Below are 19104 nucleotides of genomic sequence, written 5' to 3'. Positions count from 1 at the left end.
CCTTGTGATTATGAAATAATTTATTTTGATAAGTAGCATAAATAATGACGCAAACCTAAGTATATACAATTTATAATTTTTAAAACACAAAAGGTAAAGGTTTTTATATCTGCTAATATATAGAAGATAGATATATGGTGTCGCGGACTTTTTTGTAGAACTTTTAAAGATAAATAAAGCCTCCATACATTAATTTCAATTTTACACAATGGTTAAGGCAGCGCATGCGAATAAGTCTGCTTAAGAGGATTTTCGGCCCGACCTGTATGACAAAAACTGTGTTAACTCGGCGAATATACACCGCGCTACGTTATTCGTCTTAAACCAAAATCCCACATAATGTACCCAATGTCTATTATCCATCAGTGTTATTAAAAAAAAAACAAAGTACAATTCAAGGAGTTACAATTGTAATAAACTTTCAAAAATCGATTATTTTAACACATCCTGTATTTTCAAACATCTACCTACCTCCTCGCCGCAGTCACGTCCGCAGCCCGTCGGTCCCTTTGAGCTTTGAGGTCATTCACTTTAACCTATTCCTTTAAATTAAATTTTATTTTATTTACGGGTGTTAACCCGTACTAGACCTGTGTCGATCGCGATTGATCGAATCTCTGATACCCGATCAGTACTTGTGCGTGAGCGAGTGACGCGGCCGTCAGCGCCTCAAATAATCTGCGAACGATTTTTGTTCACCACACTGAATTGGACTTGTAACAATTATCTGGATCGAATACTCGTCGGTCAGTCGTACAACATCACTCTACAGAATAGCAACCTAAAATCCGATCAGTTCTTAATTTTAACGGCCTTCGTGGCGCAGTGGTGTGCGCGGTGGATTTACAAGACGGAGGTCCTGGGTTCGAACTTGGGCCGATTGGGGTTTTGGTCCTGGCCTGGCTGGTGGAAGACTTCGATCGTGGCTCGTTACCACCCTACCGACAAAGACGTACCGCCAAGCCGTGGATTCAAATACTCCCCCTAATAAGTTAGTCCGTTTCCATTTCAGATTGCATAATCACTTACTTTACTACCGTCAGGTGAAATTGTAGTCGATGGATAACTTGTAACGAATAAAAAAAGGGTTCCGATTCATGTCCTACGGATGTTCAGTTTAAGACTAAAACTACATACTTTAAGTCGAGTCGTAACGATACACAAAACACGAAAGACCCGTGACCCGAATGATCGAATTATTAAGACCCAACCAATCACCTTGCGTTATAAGAAACGATCGAAAGATACATTTCTTACCTGTACCTATTTTTGGACATTGCCGACAATAGTTACGGGTTAGGCGGCGAGCGGCGTTATCAAAAAGGAAACCGCAAAAGACTAGGGCTTGCTATTTTTAAATATCGGATTCTCGATATATCGATAATTTCAAAATATTTTTTTCGGCTAAATGAAAACTTTTAACAATTAAGTATTTATTAAACTTCACTATTTTTTTATGTAACTAAATTGACAAGTAAATTAATACGATTAAACATGTTTAAAGTTTTGTCTGAGGGTAAAGTAGTGTATACCTACTATCTGAATACATTACGTTTTACTTATTTCAGTGACATTTTCGATAAAATGCAATTTTTTTAATTGCATAAAAATATGAAAAACGTAATAAAGTATAAATAAAGTAAAGTAGATTATGTTTGATAATGTTTTAGTTTAAATAATTTGCGAGGGATATAAAAAATTAAAACTTGTTAAAAATATCTAGTATCCATATCTACGTTTCAATATCGAACTATCGATATATCGTCCATAAAAATATTAGTAATGAATACTTATCGCTATTAAGTGATAATGTCGATATTTTGATATATCGATATTTTATTAACAGCCCTAGTAAAGACACTGCCGCCGACTAGGTGTATCAAAAATAGTAGGTATGTAGGTATTAAACAACAAAATTTCTGAAACTAGGTTAAAGTTCATTAACTTCTTCTTTCCAAACAGAATAAAACAGGATGTTCTGAAGTTTTTTCATCAATTTTAATTTTTTTTTCGATAGCGTGTGAATGTGCTTCAGCTAATTTTTATTATTACTATAGAGTTTCTCGTAATGGATACATACATGTCGCGGCGGATTATAGACGCGGCCGGTAGCACGGTGTATATCATACTAATATAAAATATAGCCTATAGCACTCCCCGATGATGTAGCATTCTACTGGTGAAAGAATTTGAAATCGGACCAGTAGTTCCGAAGATTACCCCATTTAAAAAATGTGACAAACTTACAAACTTTACCTCTTTACCTCTTTATAATATTAGTAAAGTAAAGATGTCCTCCAACAAACATTTTTTAAATATCTTGAACGTACAGAATTTGACCTGTTACAGTTATATTATAAACTAGCGGACGCCCGCGACTTCGTCTGCGTGAAACCCTACTACTACGCCTACCCCTACCCTACCCTACCACTACCCTATCCCTTCCTTACCCCTACCCTACCCCTATGGTAGGGACCATGCGACGAAGTAGGGAAGCTTTAAAAATGGAGTAACTTCTCCCGTTTTCTCAACATTTCTCTTCACTGCTCTGCTCCTATTGACGGTAGCGTAATGAAAAGTACTTATACTTTAACCTGCCCAGAAGTATTAAGAATAATTGTACCAAGTTTTGTTAATTTTAGAATTTAATAATCAATTAATAAGTTTTGTTAAAATCCGTCGAGCAGTTTTTGTTTCTATAACGAACATACCACGCGACGGAAGTTTAAAAAATTGAGTAACTTCTCCCGTTTTCCTAACATTTACCTTCACTGCTCTGCTCCTTTTGATCATAGCGTGATGAAAAGTATACTATAACCTGCCCAGGAGTATGAAAAATAATTGTACCAAGTTTCGTTAAAATCCGTCGAGTAGTTTTTGTTTCTATAAAGAACATACAGACAGACAGACAGACAAAAATTTTACTGATTGCATTTTTGGCATCAGTATCGACCACTAATCACCTATTTCATATAGTGATATAGATAGTTATTTTGGAAATATATTTCATGTACAGAATTGACCTCTCTACAGATTTATTATTAGTATAGATTTAGACAAAGATTGCATCGCAATATTCCATTCATTTCAATACCGCAGTGTGGCTGTGGACCTCCTCGGGAGATGACGACTTTGAGACTGCAATGTAGTTCGTTCACGAAGAATAGCAAAATAAATAAACTATTCTCTGTTAAATGAATTTTTGCATAGTAACACCTGCTTATATTATATGTTCGATTCGGATACCAAAGAGAACGAGGTCCGGGTCCCCGAGCGACGAGCCGTCTGCTCGCTGTACAATGTGCATTGTGCAGTCGTTTGTCGACAGAGCGTCGCCGGGGGCGCAGGCGACCGCTCGCTGAACTAAATGAATATGTAAAACGTCCGCCCGATTATTGTATATTATTATATAGATATATAATTATAATCATTGTATCAGTTATGTACTGAGGGTTTAACGAAATAAATATATACACGCAAGCATTGTTTTGTTCTCCCCCGCTCCCGGGCGCGACCCCCGCGCGAGCCGCCGGCCGCGCGCGCGCACTGAGCCGCCGGCCGCGCGCGCGCACTGAGCCGCCGGCCGCGCGCGCACGCACTAAGCCGTTTGTTCTCCCGCCAGGTGCGCACTTCGCGGGCGTGCGCGCGCGGCCGCGGCTGGTGGGGCGGCGGCCGGACGCCGTGCGCGACGTGGAGACGGACGTGTTCCGCGAGAAGGCGTACAAGCAGTACTCGTCGCAGCACCTGCGCGACGCGCTGCTGGCCGTGAAGCGCGGCTACAGCGTGTACGCCGCGTCCAACCGCTTCGGCGTGCCGCGCAAGACGCTGCGCAACTGGATGGAGAAGTACGACATCAAGAGCCAGTTCTCCAAGGGCCGCCGCGGCGCGCGCCCGCCGCGCCCGCTCGACCCGCTGCGCCTGCACGCGCCGGCGCCGTGAGCGCGTGCGGCCGCAGGCCACGCACGTGAAGTGCTGTCAAATAGTGAAACGTTCTTTGTTCGCGCGCACTCGTGTGTGGAGAGGTACCGATCGATTACCAACGACCATTCAAATTGCCGAATTTCATTATAGCTTGTAATATAGTAACATGTGTAGGTCCTACAGCGTAAACGTGTCTAGTCTAATTAGCGATGTAAAAATCCAGGTGTCAAAAGTAAGTTAGGTCACGTGAAGTATTTTAGTCGAACTGCCATGTATTTACGAAGTATAGGTAGGTATAATATAAACATTACAGTGTGTAATAACTGAGAAGCTCAGGGCCGCCAGTTGGCCATTTTACAGTCGGTCCCCCTGTTGTCCGTCTGTCTGACTGTCAACACCTTTTATTTCGGGAATAACAAGACAGGGATGGAGATAACAAGCTAAAAACCGCACAAGTGCAAGTTGAACTCGCGTGACGAGAGTTCCGTTCCGATAGTTCGGAAAATAAAAACAGAATCGTTTTTAAGTTTGAACTAATCTTGAATCTTAAGTATATTTTATTGAATAACTTAAAAACCATTTATTTTAAAATTACGAAAAAAGTATTGAAGATTCTTTCATTTAATGTTACATTTTTACAATTTTTTTTGTGTTTACCATTTGTCTTTCCAAAGGTGACGTTCATATTCTAAAGTTTTGTATTCCTTAGGTCTTCCAAAAATCTTCACGTAGAAAGCTAACTTCGTATTTTTATTTAAATTTTTAAGTTTAGTAGTTTCGGAGAACAGAGGGGGGGGGGGTGGTCTATTTTCTTGAATAACTTGGAAATTATTGATTTCAAAATTACTAATAAAATATTTTTACATCCTTTCGTCAAGACCTCTCATTTGATGTGTCACATGATGCAGTTTGATTTTTTTTTAATTTTCTATCTTGCCCCTTGCCTTTCTCTTGCCTTTCTGTATTTTGTTAAAACAATTATATAATGTAGTTTCGGAGAAAAAGGGAATTGTCAAATTGTTCTCTATTTGCTTAAATAACTTGTAAGCAATTTTTTTTTCAATTTTAAAAAAATATTTTTAAAATCCTCATAACAAGACCTTTCATTTGATGTATCACACGATGAAGTTTCTAAAACTTTGTTTTTTAACTTTCCATCTTACCCCCATAAATGCCCTCCCATTTTCAAATTTTACCTATTCATCATACAACCCTGCATTTGGGTCACAAAAATTCTTGTGTACCAAATTTCAACTGGAATGGTCTAGTACATCTGGAAAAAACAGACATACATTAAAATGTGTGCGAGTGATATTTATAAGGGATTTATAAAATATTAATGTTTTAAGTGCTAGTTTTCGTAACAGTCATTTGATGATTTTTCTATTGTCTGTCTCATAGTATGTGATAGTGACAGTGTTTATCGCTATCGGTATTCATGCATTAAAGGGTTTAAAGTGATCATTTAATCTACGGAACTCTACACTGCGCGTGGCCGACACGCACTTGGCCAGTTTTTTAAAATGTCGCCTGGTGGGCCTGGGGTCTTGCTCTTAATGAAATGTAATAAATGTTTTAATATACACAAGTAACGTACGAATGATGTTTGGCATCACTCACTCGGCGCGCGGCGGGCGCTCCTCGCGCGGCCCGCGATGCGCAGCGCCAGCGTGTCGTCGGCCGTCAGCGGTCGGCCGGCGCTGGACCGCTGGCCGTGTGCCGCGTGCCGTGTGCTGCGTGCCGTGTGCCGTTTGCCGTGTGCCGCGTGCCGTGTGCCGCGTGCCGTGTGCCGCGTGCCGCGTGCCGCGTTTTGTGTTTAATTTAGTTCCTAACAAACCAAAGTAGACTTAATTCCAAAGGGTATCAACTTATAGAGTTATTTTTTTGTTGATTTTTAATTTATCTTGGTATTGCGACAAGCAGCGTGCGGTGCATGTACTAATTGTATCGTAAGGAAAATATATATTTTTAAGAGTAAATTAAACAATTAAAATGAATCCGGTGTGTCATTCTCCCTCACCCTCCGTCCCCTCCTCGACACGAGTACGCGACAGCAGTACGCCCGCAGAGTATCGGTACGTATAGCAGGAGCTTTTTGTTATAGGGATAAAGATTTATCAAAAACACAGATTATTGGATGTACGAGTACATCATTTCTATACACTCGTGAATGTTTCTGCGTGGTAATAGCAGCCAGCGCCAACGACACGACCGCCCGTCCGCGACCGACGCGCGCCGACGCCGCCTGCGGCGCGACGGTCGCGTGTCGCGGCTCGCGGCGACGCACTCGCAGGGTACAATGCCAATACATGCTAAAATGAAGGGTCTGTCTGTCTGATGCTTAAAGTTATCCTAAAACACAAACATTTTTTAAAATTGTGTATCTGGATCGGCTGAACCGATTTTAACGGATCGTTCGCTGGAAGATAGAAGAGGTTATTGGACAATGTATTATATAGAGTACTTTTATTTTAGAAAAATGCGTAGTCGGTCCAATGGTAGCAGTGACAGTAGGTGTTCATCATTTAGCAATTAGGTCGGCATACAGGCATCGGTGAAATGTTGACGAGTTGTTCGAATGACTGAGTCCTTTGCAGAGTTCGCCATCGCGAACGTGCAGTGCCAGTACGAGTGCAGCGACACCGAGCCCGACGAGCGCGCGCGCGCGGCGGCGGCGCCCGGCGACCACACCTACGACACGCGCGACGAGCCGCCCGCCTTCATCATCCACCAGCTGCCGCCCGTGAGTCCCGCCGCCCTGGCGCCGCCGCCGCCCAGGCGCCGCCGGCCGTAACGCGCGCGTGCTTGCAGGCGTCGGCGGCGCGCGGCCCCTTCGTGGAGGTGCGGCCCGGCCTGCTCACGCTGGCGCCCGGCTGCGCGCCCGCCGTCAACGTCATCCACATCCCCGAGCGCGCGGCGGGCGCGGGCGCGGGCGCGGGCGCGACAGCGGGCGCCGAGCTCGGCATGAACAAGCGCATCCGGCGCAGCGAGGGGCTGCTGCGCCAGGCGGCCGACTGCGTGTCGCGCGGCTCCACCTTCCAGACCGTGTCGGAGCGGTTCAACATCCCCATCTCCACCATACGGTGAGCGCCGCCGCCCCGTCCGCCCGCGTGCGGCTGACGCGCGGCTGACATGCGACTGACGTGCGTTTGGTGTGCGCAGGTTCTTCATGGCGCGCAAAGGCATCCTGCCGCGGCGGCGGCGCGGGCGGAGTACGCAAGTTGGTAATTTACTACTCGCCTTTTGAATGCTCCTCGGCAGATGAATACACACACGTCGGACACATACCAACAGTCCGTACAGTCCGCGGGCCCGGGACCTCGGCTCGTGGCTAGCAAAGTCCCGCCTTGACTCTCGTAGTTCCCGTTGTAAATTGTCTCCATCGGTTCAGTAGACCCAGAGATTACCCAATAAAACCTCCCAAACTTAACCTCTTTATAATAACTACGGTGTTCATTAAACAGTGAGAATGACTAAGATGTAATTATTTTTTATTAAATGTTATTACCGTTTAAATGTTATTATGTCACCTTTTAGGAGTATATACTTGGCGCACAGATGAATCGATAATATACAGATGGAGCGTACGGAACACGACGGTGTCGTACCCGTGACTAATACAATCTTCTACACGTAATACATTCTTGAGTCACTTCGATTACGATACGAGATTTGGATTTATTTTAAATATAACAGTTTTGTAAACGTGTTTTCGGATCAAAAATGTGATTACTTTGACAGTTTGACCACACGACTTCACGGAAGCGAATGAATCAACCCTTAGCGAGCTCTAGTTTCAATTTGCACATTTGATATTAACGAAAGGTTTTACAGACAGAACGATCTATTCACTAAATTGAAATAATTATTTTAATTTTTCATTTCACATCACAACGTGACACTGCTGTCATAGGGCGTCCTGAGTGTGAGTTGGTGGAAGTTCTTCCTCGCTTAGACTCAGCACCCCAACGTCCAACTGTAGAATATGGAGGAGCATTAACACCTAATGTTACGCGATCGCGGACGTCTAAAAGTCTACCCGATCTTGTTTGACCAAAACACATTAATAGTGGAGAAACCGAAAGGGGTGATTTTCATCCTCGTCCTAATAAGTTAGCCCGTTTCAGGCGATATTGTAGTCTTCAAATTTTTTCATTTAATTTTTTTTTTTTCACTAGCGTGTGAATTTGCTTGAGCTTATTTATTTGCTTAGGCTTGAGCGATTTTCGGTCCGACCTGTATGACAAAAACTGTGATAATTCGGCTAATATATATGATACCCATATAAAATATAGCCTATAACACTCCCCGATGATGTATCATTCTACTGGTGAAAGAATTTTTGAAATCGGACCTGTAGTTCCGAAGATTACCCCATTTAAAGAATGTTACAAACTTACAAACTTTATGATATTAGCATAGAAGTCTCTATTTCCCTTGGTCATCGCACCACTCTCGAAGGGCTGGACCGATTTTGCTAAGGGTAGGAGTAAGATAGAGAATTTATAGAGTAGGGTAGGGTACGGGTAGGGAAGCGTAGGGGTAGGTTAGGGGTAGGGCCGGGGTAGGGTAGGGGTAGGGTAAGGGTAGAGGTAGGGTAGGGGTAGGGGTAGGGTAGAGGTACGGGTTGGATAGGGAAGTGGTAGGGTAGGGGTAGGGTAGGGGTAGGGTAGGGGTAGGATAGGTGTGAGATAGAGGTACGGGTGGAATAGGGGTAGGAAAGGGATAGGGTACGGGGAGAGTAGGGGTAGGATGGGGGTAGGGTATAGGTAAGGTAAGCGTAGGGTATGGATAGGTATGGGGTAGGGTAGGGTAGGGGTAGGGGTATTTTAGGGGTAGTGTAGAGGTAGGGGTTGGGTTGGGTAGGGTAGGGGTAGGGTAGGGGTAGTGTTAGGGTAGTGGTAGGGTAGGGGTAGTAGTAAAGTTGACATCGAATTTTACGCGGATGAAGTCGCGGGCGTCCGCTAGTTTTTAATATAACTAAACAATTCCTTGTATCTGACACATACATGTCGCGGTGGCTCACAGACGCGGCCACGGACACGGTGTATCTAATTGCTGCGTGAACACATTCCGAACGGAGAGAGAAGAGATGAATACACTTTTTGCTTTATTAGTATTACTGAAGTATGCCTGCCAGTATTTATATTGTTTCTTACAAGAAGTATAGGTATATACAGAGTGTCCCGTAAATGTTACGACATATTCTGCAGGGCAGCCTTGATGTCAGCTATCATCCTGTAGAATATGTCGTGATGTTTACGGGACATCCTGTGCATCATTCTCGCTACTCAATGAACACTTCAAGTATTAGTACAGATGTCGATAGATGTCTACAACACGTACTAAAGTATTGTTTGCTTCGTGTGTACGCGAGTACGTCCGCTGTGTGCGACGTGTGCGTACAGTGACGTGTGTGTGTGCGCAGACGGCGCGCTCGTGCAGTAGTCCGGAGGAGCCGCCCTTCCACATGCAGCACTTCAAGCTGCCCGACATGCTGGCGCTGCAGGGGGACGAGCCGCCGCACGGCTAGAGCGCGCCGCCTGTGCGCCTCCGCTCGTGCAGTAGTCCAGGAGCCGCCCTTCCACATGCAGCACTTCAAGCTGCCCGACATGCTGGCGCTGCAGGGGGACGAGCCGCCGCACGCCTAGAGCGCGCCGCCTGTGCGCCTCCGCTCGTGCAGTAGTCCAGGACTGTTGCTCGGTGCCACAGCCGCTGTACGCAGCGACGCGACCGAGGACCGGCACCACGGCACTGGCGCACCGAAATCCCTCGACTTCTTGAATGCTTGCATGCTCGTAGTTGTAGGCAGACGCTGTAAATATTGAATCTCAAACTGTATGTTAAGGAAGTGTTAATCGTTTAACTCGTAAGCTATCCACGAAGATGTCACAGGTGTGGAGTGCCGCGCAGACGGTGTGTGCGCGGCGCGTGGGGCGCTACTCGGTACAGTGTGCGCGGCGCGTGGGGCGCTACTCGGTACAGTGTGCGCGGCGCGTGGGGCGCTACTCGGTACAGTGTGCGCGGCGCGTGGGGCGCTACTCGGTACAGTGTGCGCGGCGCGTGGGGCGCTACTCGGTACAGTGTGCGCGGCGCGTGGGGCGCTACTCGGTACAGTGTGCGCGGCGCGTGGGGCGCTACTCGGTACAGTGTGCGCGGCGCGGGGCGCTACTCGGTACAGTGTGCGCGGCGCGTGGGGCGCTACTCGGTACAGTGTGCGCGGCGCGTGGGGCGCTACTCGGTACAGTGTGCGCGGCGCGTGGGGCGCTACTCGGTACAGTGTGCGCGGCGCGTGGGGCGCTACTCGGTACAGTGTGCGCGGCGCGTGGGGCGCTACTCGGTACAGTGTGCGCGGCGCGTGGGGCGCTACTCGGTACAGTGTGCGCGGCGCGTGGGGCGCTACTCGGTACAGTGTGCGCGGCGCGGCGCTGCGCGTGGGGCGCTACTCGGTACAGTGTGCGCGGCGCGGCGCTGCGCGTGGGGCGCTACTCGGTACAGTGTGCGCGGCGCGTGGGGCGCTACTCGGTACAGTGTGCGCGGCGCGGCGCTGCGCGTGGGGCGCTACTCGGTACAGTGTGCGCGGCGCAGCTCGCGTCAGCTGGGCGCTCGCAACATGCCAGTATTATGTTTTGAACAAAATAGCAATATGGAACGTGTATTTAATAGACTAAAAACAAAAAGTAATTGAAGTAGTAGGTTAAGCATAAATCTTGTGTCTCGAGTCGCGGGGCAGTGTCTACACTCTAGCGTACCTACTTACCTACTGCTCTGTCAGTATTGGGACAAACGTATTATCTGTACATTATCACTCGACTACTTACCACATACATACAAAGACATATGTATATTGCGTCTCGAGTGCGATGACAATAGGCTAGTTGACACTTTTTTTTTAAATAAATCGTCTTCGATTGTTCATTATCGTTCTACTAGTTTGAAAAAAAATATCATATTTTTTGAGACATGAATAAATATTTTTTTACAATACGATCCAAACCGCTGTCGGCCATGATGGTCTATATTTTATCGTTTCGAGACGTCACGCAAACACAAAAACTTAACTGTTACTGTTTTTCAAAATTATTAGTTTGAATTAATATTGTGATGTCATAAAGCGTTTTTTGACGGTTGGAAAAAATTATAAAATATATAATTTTCACATTATTAAGTTTTCTATGGAATCCATAACTTTTATTAATTAATTTCAGAAATCAGCCATTATACGTACTTATGTCAGTATGTGTCACATTGCGTACGTGCAGTGGTGTCTCGTGTCTCTATACTCAAGTATCCAGCAGCAGCACTGGTGGCGGCTGGTGCGGCGGCTGGTGCGGCGGCTGGTGCGGCGGCTGGTGCGGCGCCGCATCGGACCGATCGCCTCGTGTATGGTGTCTCGTGTCTCTATACTCAAGTATCCAGCAGCAGCACTGGTGGCGGCTGGTGCGGCGGCTGGTGCGGCGCCGCATCGACCGATCGCCTCGTGTATTAGTATATCTCGAGTCGTAACATAATGTTGTACAATGTAAATAGCACCTAGTGTAGTAAGGCGTAGAGTCTAGTTTTGCAGGAAACGTAGGCACTAGCGGCACAGGCGTCCAGTGCGTAGAAGCGATCTATTATACGATATTTTGTGTACTCGTGCATTTTATTTCAAACCCTCGCCCCGACGACTTGTCTTGCGACGAGAGACTCGCCGGACGAGTGCAGAAGAGGAACGAGCAGGTAATTGGTGGGAGAAGTGAGGTGTTCCTCACACCACCACAGGCGCGACTTTCGTCACTTTACCCGATTCCGCAGCGGAACTCTCAGTAGCTCTAGTAGTAGAAGTACTAATTATTTTTAATTTCATTAAATTAAATTAATTCTAAAATACTGTTTAATAATCTTCATAGACCAGAATATATTTTGTTTCTTGTAAAAACAGGTAAGTTAACAACCCTAGAGCGAGGTAACGACGTATGACGTCATCCTTTTTTGAGTTAGCATCTGGCTTCATCGAATTTTATGACGTTGTCACGTCAAAAAAATTTTTTTGGAGTTCATTCCCTACATGCAAAGTGAAAATGAATTAAGGGATTAAAATGCGACCTTAATTTACGGAAGCAGAGTAAAGATATATACCAGAAGTCTGAATAATGAGTAGATACCTAAGCAGGCATTGTTTAGACACGGTATATTGCAAATGTCATTGAATTTGAATCCTAATTTTGTCACTCACTGACTGACCGCACTGACACAGCGGTCGGACGTGCTCTGCCTCGCCCGCCGGCGCCGAGTGCCGACTGTGGCTGTTGTCGTGTCGTGTGTCCACTCGCCGCCGGAAGGGCGACAATGGGCCCGCGCGCTGCACACAATTCACCGGAAGACGGGAACTTCCACCGGCGGAAAGAAACCCATTTAAAGATAATTGCTCTTGTATAATGGTAACAAACAATCCGCTTTGTACATTGCTGCGTGACTCTACTGAAGGCTTTTTTTCCTTTATTTTTATTCTTATTATGTATGTAGATTGTAGAGACGTTATTGATCATAACTTTTGCGGGCTACCGACTTGTACACTGCAGTTTAAACTGTACAGTCGTACTGTGATAAACCGTCCGTGTATGAGCAATCCGAGAGCTGTATAGTTAAACTTTCCTTGTATGAGCAATCCGAGAACTGTACAGTTAAACTTTCCTGGTATGAGCAATACGCAAAGCGCAACCTACATACTTACCTATCGCGAATATAACAAATTGATATATTTATTGAATATAAGATATTTAGATCGTTGCGTAATTAAATAGTTGTGTGCTTTATGTGTAAGTGTTCGATGTAGGTAGTATTGGAAACTCGGAATAAATAAAAATATACGTGCACACACCTATTTGGGGTTTCGTCTGATTTCTGAGCAAATGACCGTTACTTGACTGATTTATTTGTCATTTGCACTTTCAATAACAATTGACTCGTACCGCATTGTTAACTTTGTTAAGCCTGCAATAGTTGTTCACATTGCGCCCCCCGTCGGCCGGGCGGTCGGGGCGGGCACTTCCGGCCGCGAGCAGGTACACCGGAACTTGTGCCCCGAGCCGCGGCCTGCCGAGTTGCCACCTCTCGCCGCCGCGCCGTCTGCTCGGGAGGCGGCGGGATGCTGACGAGCTCGAGGGCACAGTTGGTATTGGAGGTTCCAGGTTCGATTACTAGATCGGACCTATTTAGGATTTTATATTTTCTAAATTAAAAAGAAGGAGATGTTAAGAAGTTTATTAGAAAAAGCGAATTTATTATTATAGTACTCTTCAAGAAAATATAGTATTTTTTAAGAAAAATCGTACTTATACTTATTTATATGGACTTGTTGCACTTTTCAGGACCTTTTGTCTAACATAAGAGTATCATATTACTTTGAAATCTGCTTTTTCACATACAATTTTTAAATTATTGAAATTGAAAAGCTCATTTTTTCAACGTTCGCTTAAAGTACGGAACTCTATACCTATAATAAATCTGTAGAGATTGTATGTAATATCAGTCAATTCTGTACATGAAATACATTGCCAAAATAACTATCATAGGTTGATTAGTGATCGATACTGATGACAAAAATGCAATCAGTGTAATTGTTGTCTGTCTGTCTGTATGTTCGTTATAGAAACAAAAATTACTCGACGGATTGTAACGAAACTTGGTACTCCTGGGCAGGTGATCAATCAATAGGAGCAGAGCAGTGAAGGGAAACGTTTGGAAAACGGGAAAAGTTAATCCATTTTTACAGCGATACCACTGTAAGGGACGGACTAAAGAGGTCTAAGAGCGGAAAAAGTCGCGGGCGTCCGCTAGTTAATAATAAAATTGTGATCTCCATAGCGTAATACATCAAATGAAAGAACTTGCTAAGAGGATCTCACAATAAATGGTTCCCAAGTTCAACCAAACGTACTCGTACTTACTATTCAAGATTAGTTCAAACTTGAATCTCTGAAACTACTGAACCTAAAATTAATAACTTAGCTTTTTAATAATAAATTACCTATTTTGAAACTTTAATTTTTTTTTAATATCAAGGTCATTTTTGGAAGTAAGATGGAAAATCATAAAAAAACTCAAATTGCAACGTGTGACACATCAAATGAAATAGTAAGTTAAGAGGATCTCAAATAATAGGTCGAGGAATAAATGTTTTCGCATATAGTATGTATGAACTTGTAATAAAGTCTGTTTGGCTATACCATTGGTATTGGTGAACTAAAGCGTGTTGAATTTCAAAGATCAGTAGGGGCGGCAAAAATTGAATAGCCTACTGTAAATCCGCCATCACGCAGGATTTGTAAACAATCGTCATCATGTTGGAAACTTGTAAACATAAGTAAAAAGACCGAAAGACACCTATCCTAAAATTAAGTTAAAGGTAGAGCCAGCGCCGGAATCGAACCCGTGCCTCGGCGGCGGGCGACGCGCGTCGAGGAAGTCGACAGAAAAAACATTTAAAACTGTCGCTCGCCAATTCCGAAAATAAGTTTGGCGGGAAGCTGTAAATAGCTTCGGAAACCGGAAACCGCCCTTACTTATTGATTGTGCTCCAGCTCGCGCCGCGGCCGGCGAAACGAGTTCTGACTTCTGCTGCCTCCGCACACGGGCGACAGTCCCGCAGTCGGCAGTGTGTGTGTGTAGCCGACGCGGAAGCGATTAGTGTCAGAGCCGCGACCACATGCCGACAGGACGTCAGCTCGTTATTGATTCACAAAAACAATCGCGCCTCTCGCTCGCTCCACCGTCGCTTGGGACACGCGCGAGAGAGACCGACGACCGCACCCGCATCGCATCCGGTTCCTACGTCGACCGCCGCCGTAAGTAGCTTCCTGCAAACCTTGCGTTATTAAACTTTAAACCTTATTCGAGCTGAACAAGGCGTATAATGTTTAAATTTTTCATGTGATTTAAGTCAATTTTTATGCGTGGTTTAGCGGTATCTCGCATTCATTCATGTTTTCGTTCAAACATTCCTATTTCCTACTGGCTCATGGCTGGTGGCTACTACATTTTATTCGTGGTTCAACTCTCGTCGCCAGCGGACGTGTCCTCGCCGGCAGTCGTTTGTTTATTTACGCCGTGTAATTAAAACCTAAAGAAAAGCAACAACAGTGCAATTCATAAGTAGTGCAGTAGTACGAACAGTGTAGAGTATTGCTGAGCGTCAGTGCTGCGCCAGAGCTGCATCAGTGCTGCATCAGTGCTGCATCAGTGCTGCGTCAGTGCTGCGTCAGTGCAAGTGAGGCGGCTGGCGCGGCGGACTCGCTACACGATACACTCGCGCTAAATGTAAGTTTTATATTATTTAATTAAAATAATGATTGTTTAGGTCCCATTGTAACCCATCTAATACAAAAAATATGTAAATTAACATTGACGTTATAAATTAAAAATAGAAATCCCGACTGCATAAAATACAAAAACTGAAAATTTGAAAGAAAAAATAAATAATAATTAATCTCTGATTCAAATATTTGAAATAAATTGAAGAAGTTCAGTTACAAGTAGAGTTTCAGTCACAAAGGTAGCGGCTTGTACCTGTATCTTTAAAATATTTTTCAGCCAAATATAGAATAAGTCATATAATTTTTTTTTATAACGTTTCGCGTGGAGACGGCTTATTTATTTAAAATTAAACTTATATACATAGAAAACCTCGAAATGTTTGCTCCTTAAATAAAATAAGAGGTATGTATTAAAGAAACATCTCTAAATTGTTAACGAGTAAGTATCTATACGTAGGACGGTCCAGTTAGGTAGGTCCAATTTTGAGAAGGAGGTGAACCGACTCGGTTGGGCAGCGATCGGGAAACTCCGCGAAAACGAAACGTCATTACGTTCGAAATTCCTCAGTGCCTGAAGACGAAAGTCTTTTAAGTAGTGCGCGTTGCCAGTGATGTCTTACGGTTCCGGAACCTGGTCGCTAACTGTAGCTCCTATAAAAAGGCTCAACGTCACTCAGCGAGCGATGGGGCGAGCTATGGTTCGAGTTTCTCTGATGCGATCGAATCAGAAATAAGGAGATCCGCAGAAGAACCAGAATCACTGACATAGCTCAGCGAGTCGCGAAGCTGAAGTGGCAATGGGCAAACCAAATAGTTCGAGAAGCAGATGGACGTTCGGGTTCCGAGGTGCTGGGATGGCGACCCCGTACCGGATGTCCATCGGCTGTCAATGATGATGAAAGAAAAATCGGACAAGTGCGAGTCCGACCGAGTCCCACCGAGGGTTCCGTAATGTATCATCTATGGTTCCGTACATAGGATTATTTATAGTGGTGTATAAGATGTCACTTGCTAAATGTTCTCAGTCATAGTTCTCAGTCATCATCGAGTACCATAATATGAGTTTGAGTACCGCGAGAATTTGCGTTTTTTGAATTTTTTAAATTCAGGATGAAAATTTCAACTGAAAATTTCATAGACGAAAGAAAAGCTCAGTATGGATTGTATGAGCCGCCCCAGGCTCGTACCCAGGACCTTGTGCTCCCGCGCACAGGCTCACCACTAGACCGACGGGGCAGGTGCCCGCGTGCCGGCGCGACAATGTGTCGGTCGTCCCGCAAACATCGCACAACAAAACGTCCAAGTCATTCAAACGCAGGCATTACGTCGCCGCGCGCCGGAAACCGGATGTGGGTCACGCGTCCGCCCGCGCAGGGACGGGCCGCCGGCCTGTGGCCTTGCGCGCGGCGCTACCTGCCGGTGCTGAGGCCTTATGGCGTTGTGTGCAGTGGCGTGCACAAGGCTTTACATCTGGGGCACTGTACGTATCTATTGTGAAAAACCGGACTAGTGCGAGTTGAACTTGAGTGATGAGGGCTCCGAACGATGTTACCTGAATTTGTAATTATACAATTTGAAGCTCATGTTATACAGTTCCTAAATAGCAATCGGAACGAATCCTCCTCAGCGTATATGACGTATTTACGGCCGTGTGTCACGATCACAGCGCCCGGCATGCCGGCCCCGGCGCCCTGCGAGCGGCGCGCGGTCGGCGCGGACGCGGCGCACGCGTGGGCGGACGCGTGGGCGGCGGCGGACGCGGACGCGCTGCCGCTGGACCCGCGCCAGTGGACGCGGCGCGACGTGGGCGCGTGGGCGGCGCGGCGCGGCGCGCGGCCGGAGCGCTTCCCCATGAACGGCAAGGCGCTGTGCCTCATGAGCGGCGCCATGTTCGCGGCGCGCGAGCCCGCCTGCGGCGCGGCGCTGCACCGGGTGAGTCGTCGGAGCGCTCACGTTTGGTGACGCACTCACCGCCGAGTGACGTCAACAGGTGATCTTCTTTACTAAACGTCAAGAAGCTGGTGCGGTCGTGTGACCAGCTACGCCGAGGCTGCGCTTATTTTATATTATTGAAAGAAGTTTTACTTTAGTCATGTTTGGTATAAAGCACACTCTTTCGTAGAACAAACCAACACTAGCGAAGTGGCATCTGTGCCGTGTCGTACTACCTGCATATACATGTGTCCGTGACAAATGTCATCCAGATCCGTTGAACCGTTCATCATGTTACTCATCAACATCACGAAGACCAATTCTGCACTTTTTCCTTAATATCTCTTTCCGTAAGGAACTTAAAATAATTACGATAGATAGCGACACCCCACACTGCAATAGACAAGAAAAAAATCATCCTCAGTTTACATGTAGAGAAAGAACCGGGTTTTTTTTTTTTTTAATTTTTATTTACATAATATTTGGTTGGCTCTGAAGCGTTTGCTTCATCAAGATCGTACGTCAAGTAAACGTGGAGGAGCTAGACATGACCGTGCGCTCGTTCGCAGGAGTTCCGGCGGCGGCTGGCCAAGGCGCTGGCGCTGCAGCAGCTGCTGGACGCGCTGGCGGCGCCGTGAGCCCCGACGGCTGCACACGACTGTCGCTGTCGACCCGCCGCACGCCGTGCGCATCTGCAGATAGTGGATAACGACGTTAATAATTTTACTCAGCGCTTTCATAAAAATTGTATCTACACATTTGTCAGTAGTTCACAAATATGTACCTAGGCAGCAGCGCCCGCGCGCAGCTGGCGAGTGCTCACCACGTGCTGCACCGCTGGTTGCCGGGAGGCGACTGCGGTCGAGGGCTAGTGTACGAGTACATGGTGTCTACTGCGTTTGCAAACGCTCGCAGCCGATCATCGAGGGTCAGTCTTTTAGTTTTACCACAAATCAAAGACCTGCGCTCGACCCACGTCTCAGTTCCTAGACTTTGGTTTGCATGAAAGATGAATAAATTACTTCGATTTTCTTTCACTTAATTTTATTTTTTTGTGATAAAAATAATTTGAGAAGATTGCCGATCAGCAAAGTTTCTCAACGTTAAAATGCACAGGAGTAAGACGAAGGTCATGTCTGATGCTCATGTGCCGCTTCAGTCGGTTATTGTTGAGTTGCTACCGCTCAATATATTATATTCCTAGGACACACAGTCCACTTAGGTAGGTCCAATTTCAAGAAAGAGATGAATCGCCGAATCCAGCTCGGCTGGGCAGCGTTTGCAAGAGGCCTATGTCCAGGACGTCCATCGGCTGAGAATGATGATGATACACACAACTACCCGTTGCTTGAACGTTATGTATGTCCGTTTGTCATATACTGCGCGTACATTAACATTAACTGTGAATGGAGAAAACAAGATAATCTTTTATTGTTAAATAGGATAATGTAATTAATTGGTTATGCTAATGATAGACACAAATTAGTGAGTCGATAATTATATTCTAGTCAGGCCAGGGTGTAAATAAATAGGTATTGAGGATGTAAATAAATTGTTATTTTACTAAAAAAGAATAAGTGTTTTATTTTATTTATAATGAGATGTAGTCGAGTCGATGTAGTGTAATGTTAAAAATGCTAAAATGTTCCTTTATTTACTTATCAGTGGTCTATGATTGGCGATTTTTAAAGATCAATCACTTTGTATGGGGATTTCATCATCATCCTCCGCCATCCTCCTCCAGCCACTTCCCACTACCTTCTCGATGTCGTCGGACCGTCGCTGGAGGGTTCTGCACTGCACTCGCTGGTAGGTGGTCTCCGCTTGCGACCGCCTGGCCGACAGGGTTGGAGGTCACCGACAACAAATCTGAAATGTGGTGTAGGGAGGTCCTGGGTTCCCAATCCTTCTTTGGGTCGGAAGGCTAAACTAAACCTAACCTAAAGCGAACTAA

General features: G+C 45.5%; 2 protein-coding genes across 4 annotated transcripts in view; both read left to right on the top strand.

The window, feature by feature from the left end:
• The window catches only part of LOC112052375 (protein bric-a-brac 2), a 29602-nt gene extending 18046 nt beyond the window's left edge, over positions 1-11556 (top strand). Inside the window, exons 8-11 of one of the 3 annotated variants that reach the window (XM_052883110.1) lie at positions 6519-6664; positions 6733-7004; positions 7084-7141; positions 9350-11556. In XM_052883110.1, the coding sequence (XP_052739070.1) occupies positions 6519-6664; positions 6733-7004; positions 7084-7141; positions 9350-9454 (581 nt within the window). In that variant the 3' untranslated portion in view covers positions 9455-11556. Of the gene's footprint in view, positions 1-6518; positions 6665-6732; positions 7005-7083; positions 7438-9349 lie in introns of those variants that run through there. The other 2 variants (XM_052883112.1, XM_052883111.1) reach the window with 2 other exon arrangements.
• A 130-nt stretch (positions 11557-11686) lies between these two features.
• LOC112052362 (ets DNA-binding protein pokkuri) lies at positions 11687-18770 on the top strand. The gene is made up of 3 exons (XM_052883113.1): positions 11687-15222; positions 16885-17150; positions 17720-18770. Exons 2-3 carry the CDS (start codon positions 16893-16895, stop codon positions 17786-17788), a joined length of 327 nt encoding a protein of 108 aa, XP_052739073.1. The 5' UTR covers positions 11687-15222; positions 16885-16892; the 3' UTR covers positions 17789-18770.
• The last annotated feature ends 334 nt before the right edge of the window (positions 18771-19104 follow it).

Source organism: Bicyclus anynana, chromosome 8 (assembly GCF_947172395.1).
Source record: "Bicyclus anynana chromosome 8, ilBicAnyn1.1, whole genome shotgun sequence".
Taxonomy (NCBI): domain Eukaryota; kingdom Metazoa; phylum Arthropoda; class Insecta; order Lepidoptera; family Nymphalidae; genus Bicyclus; species Bicyclus anynana.
Note: the sequence above shows the minus strand (reverse complement) of the source record. Positions and strands in the feature narration are given on the sequence as shown.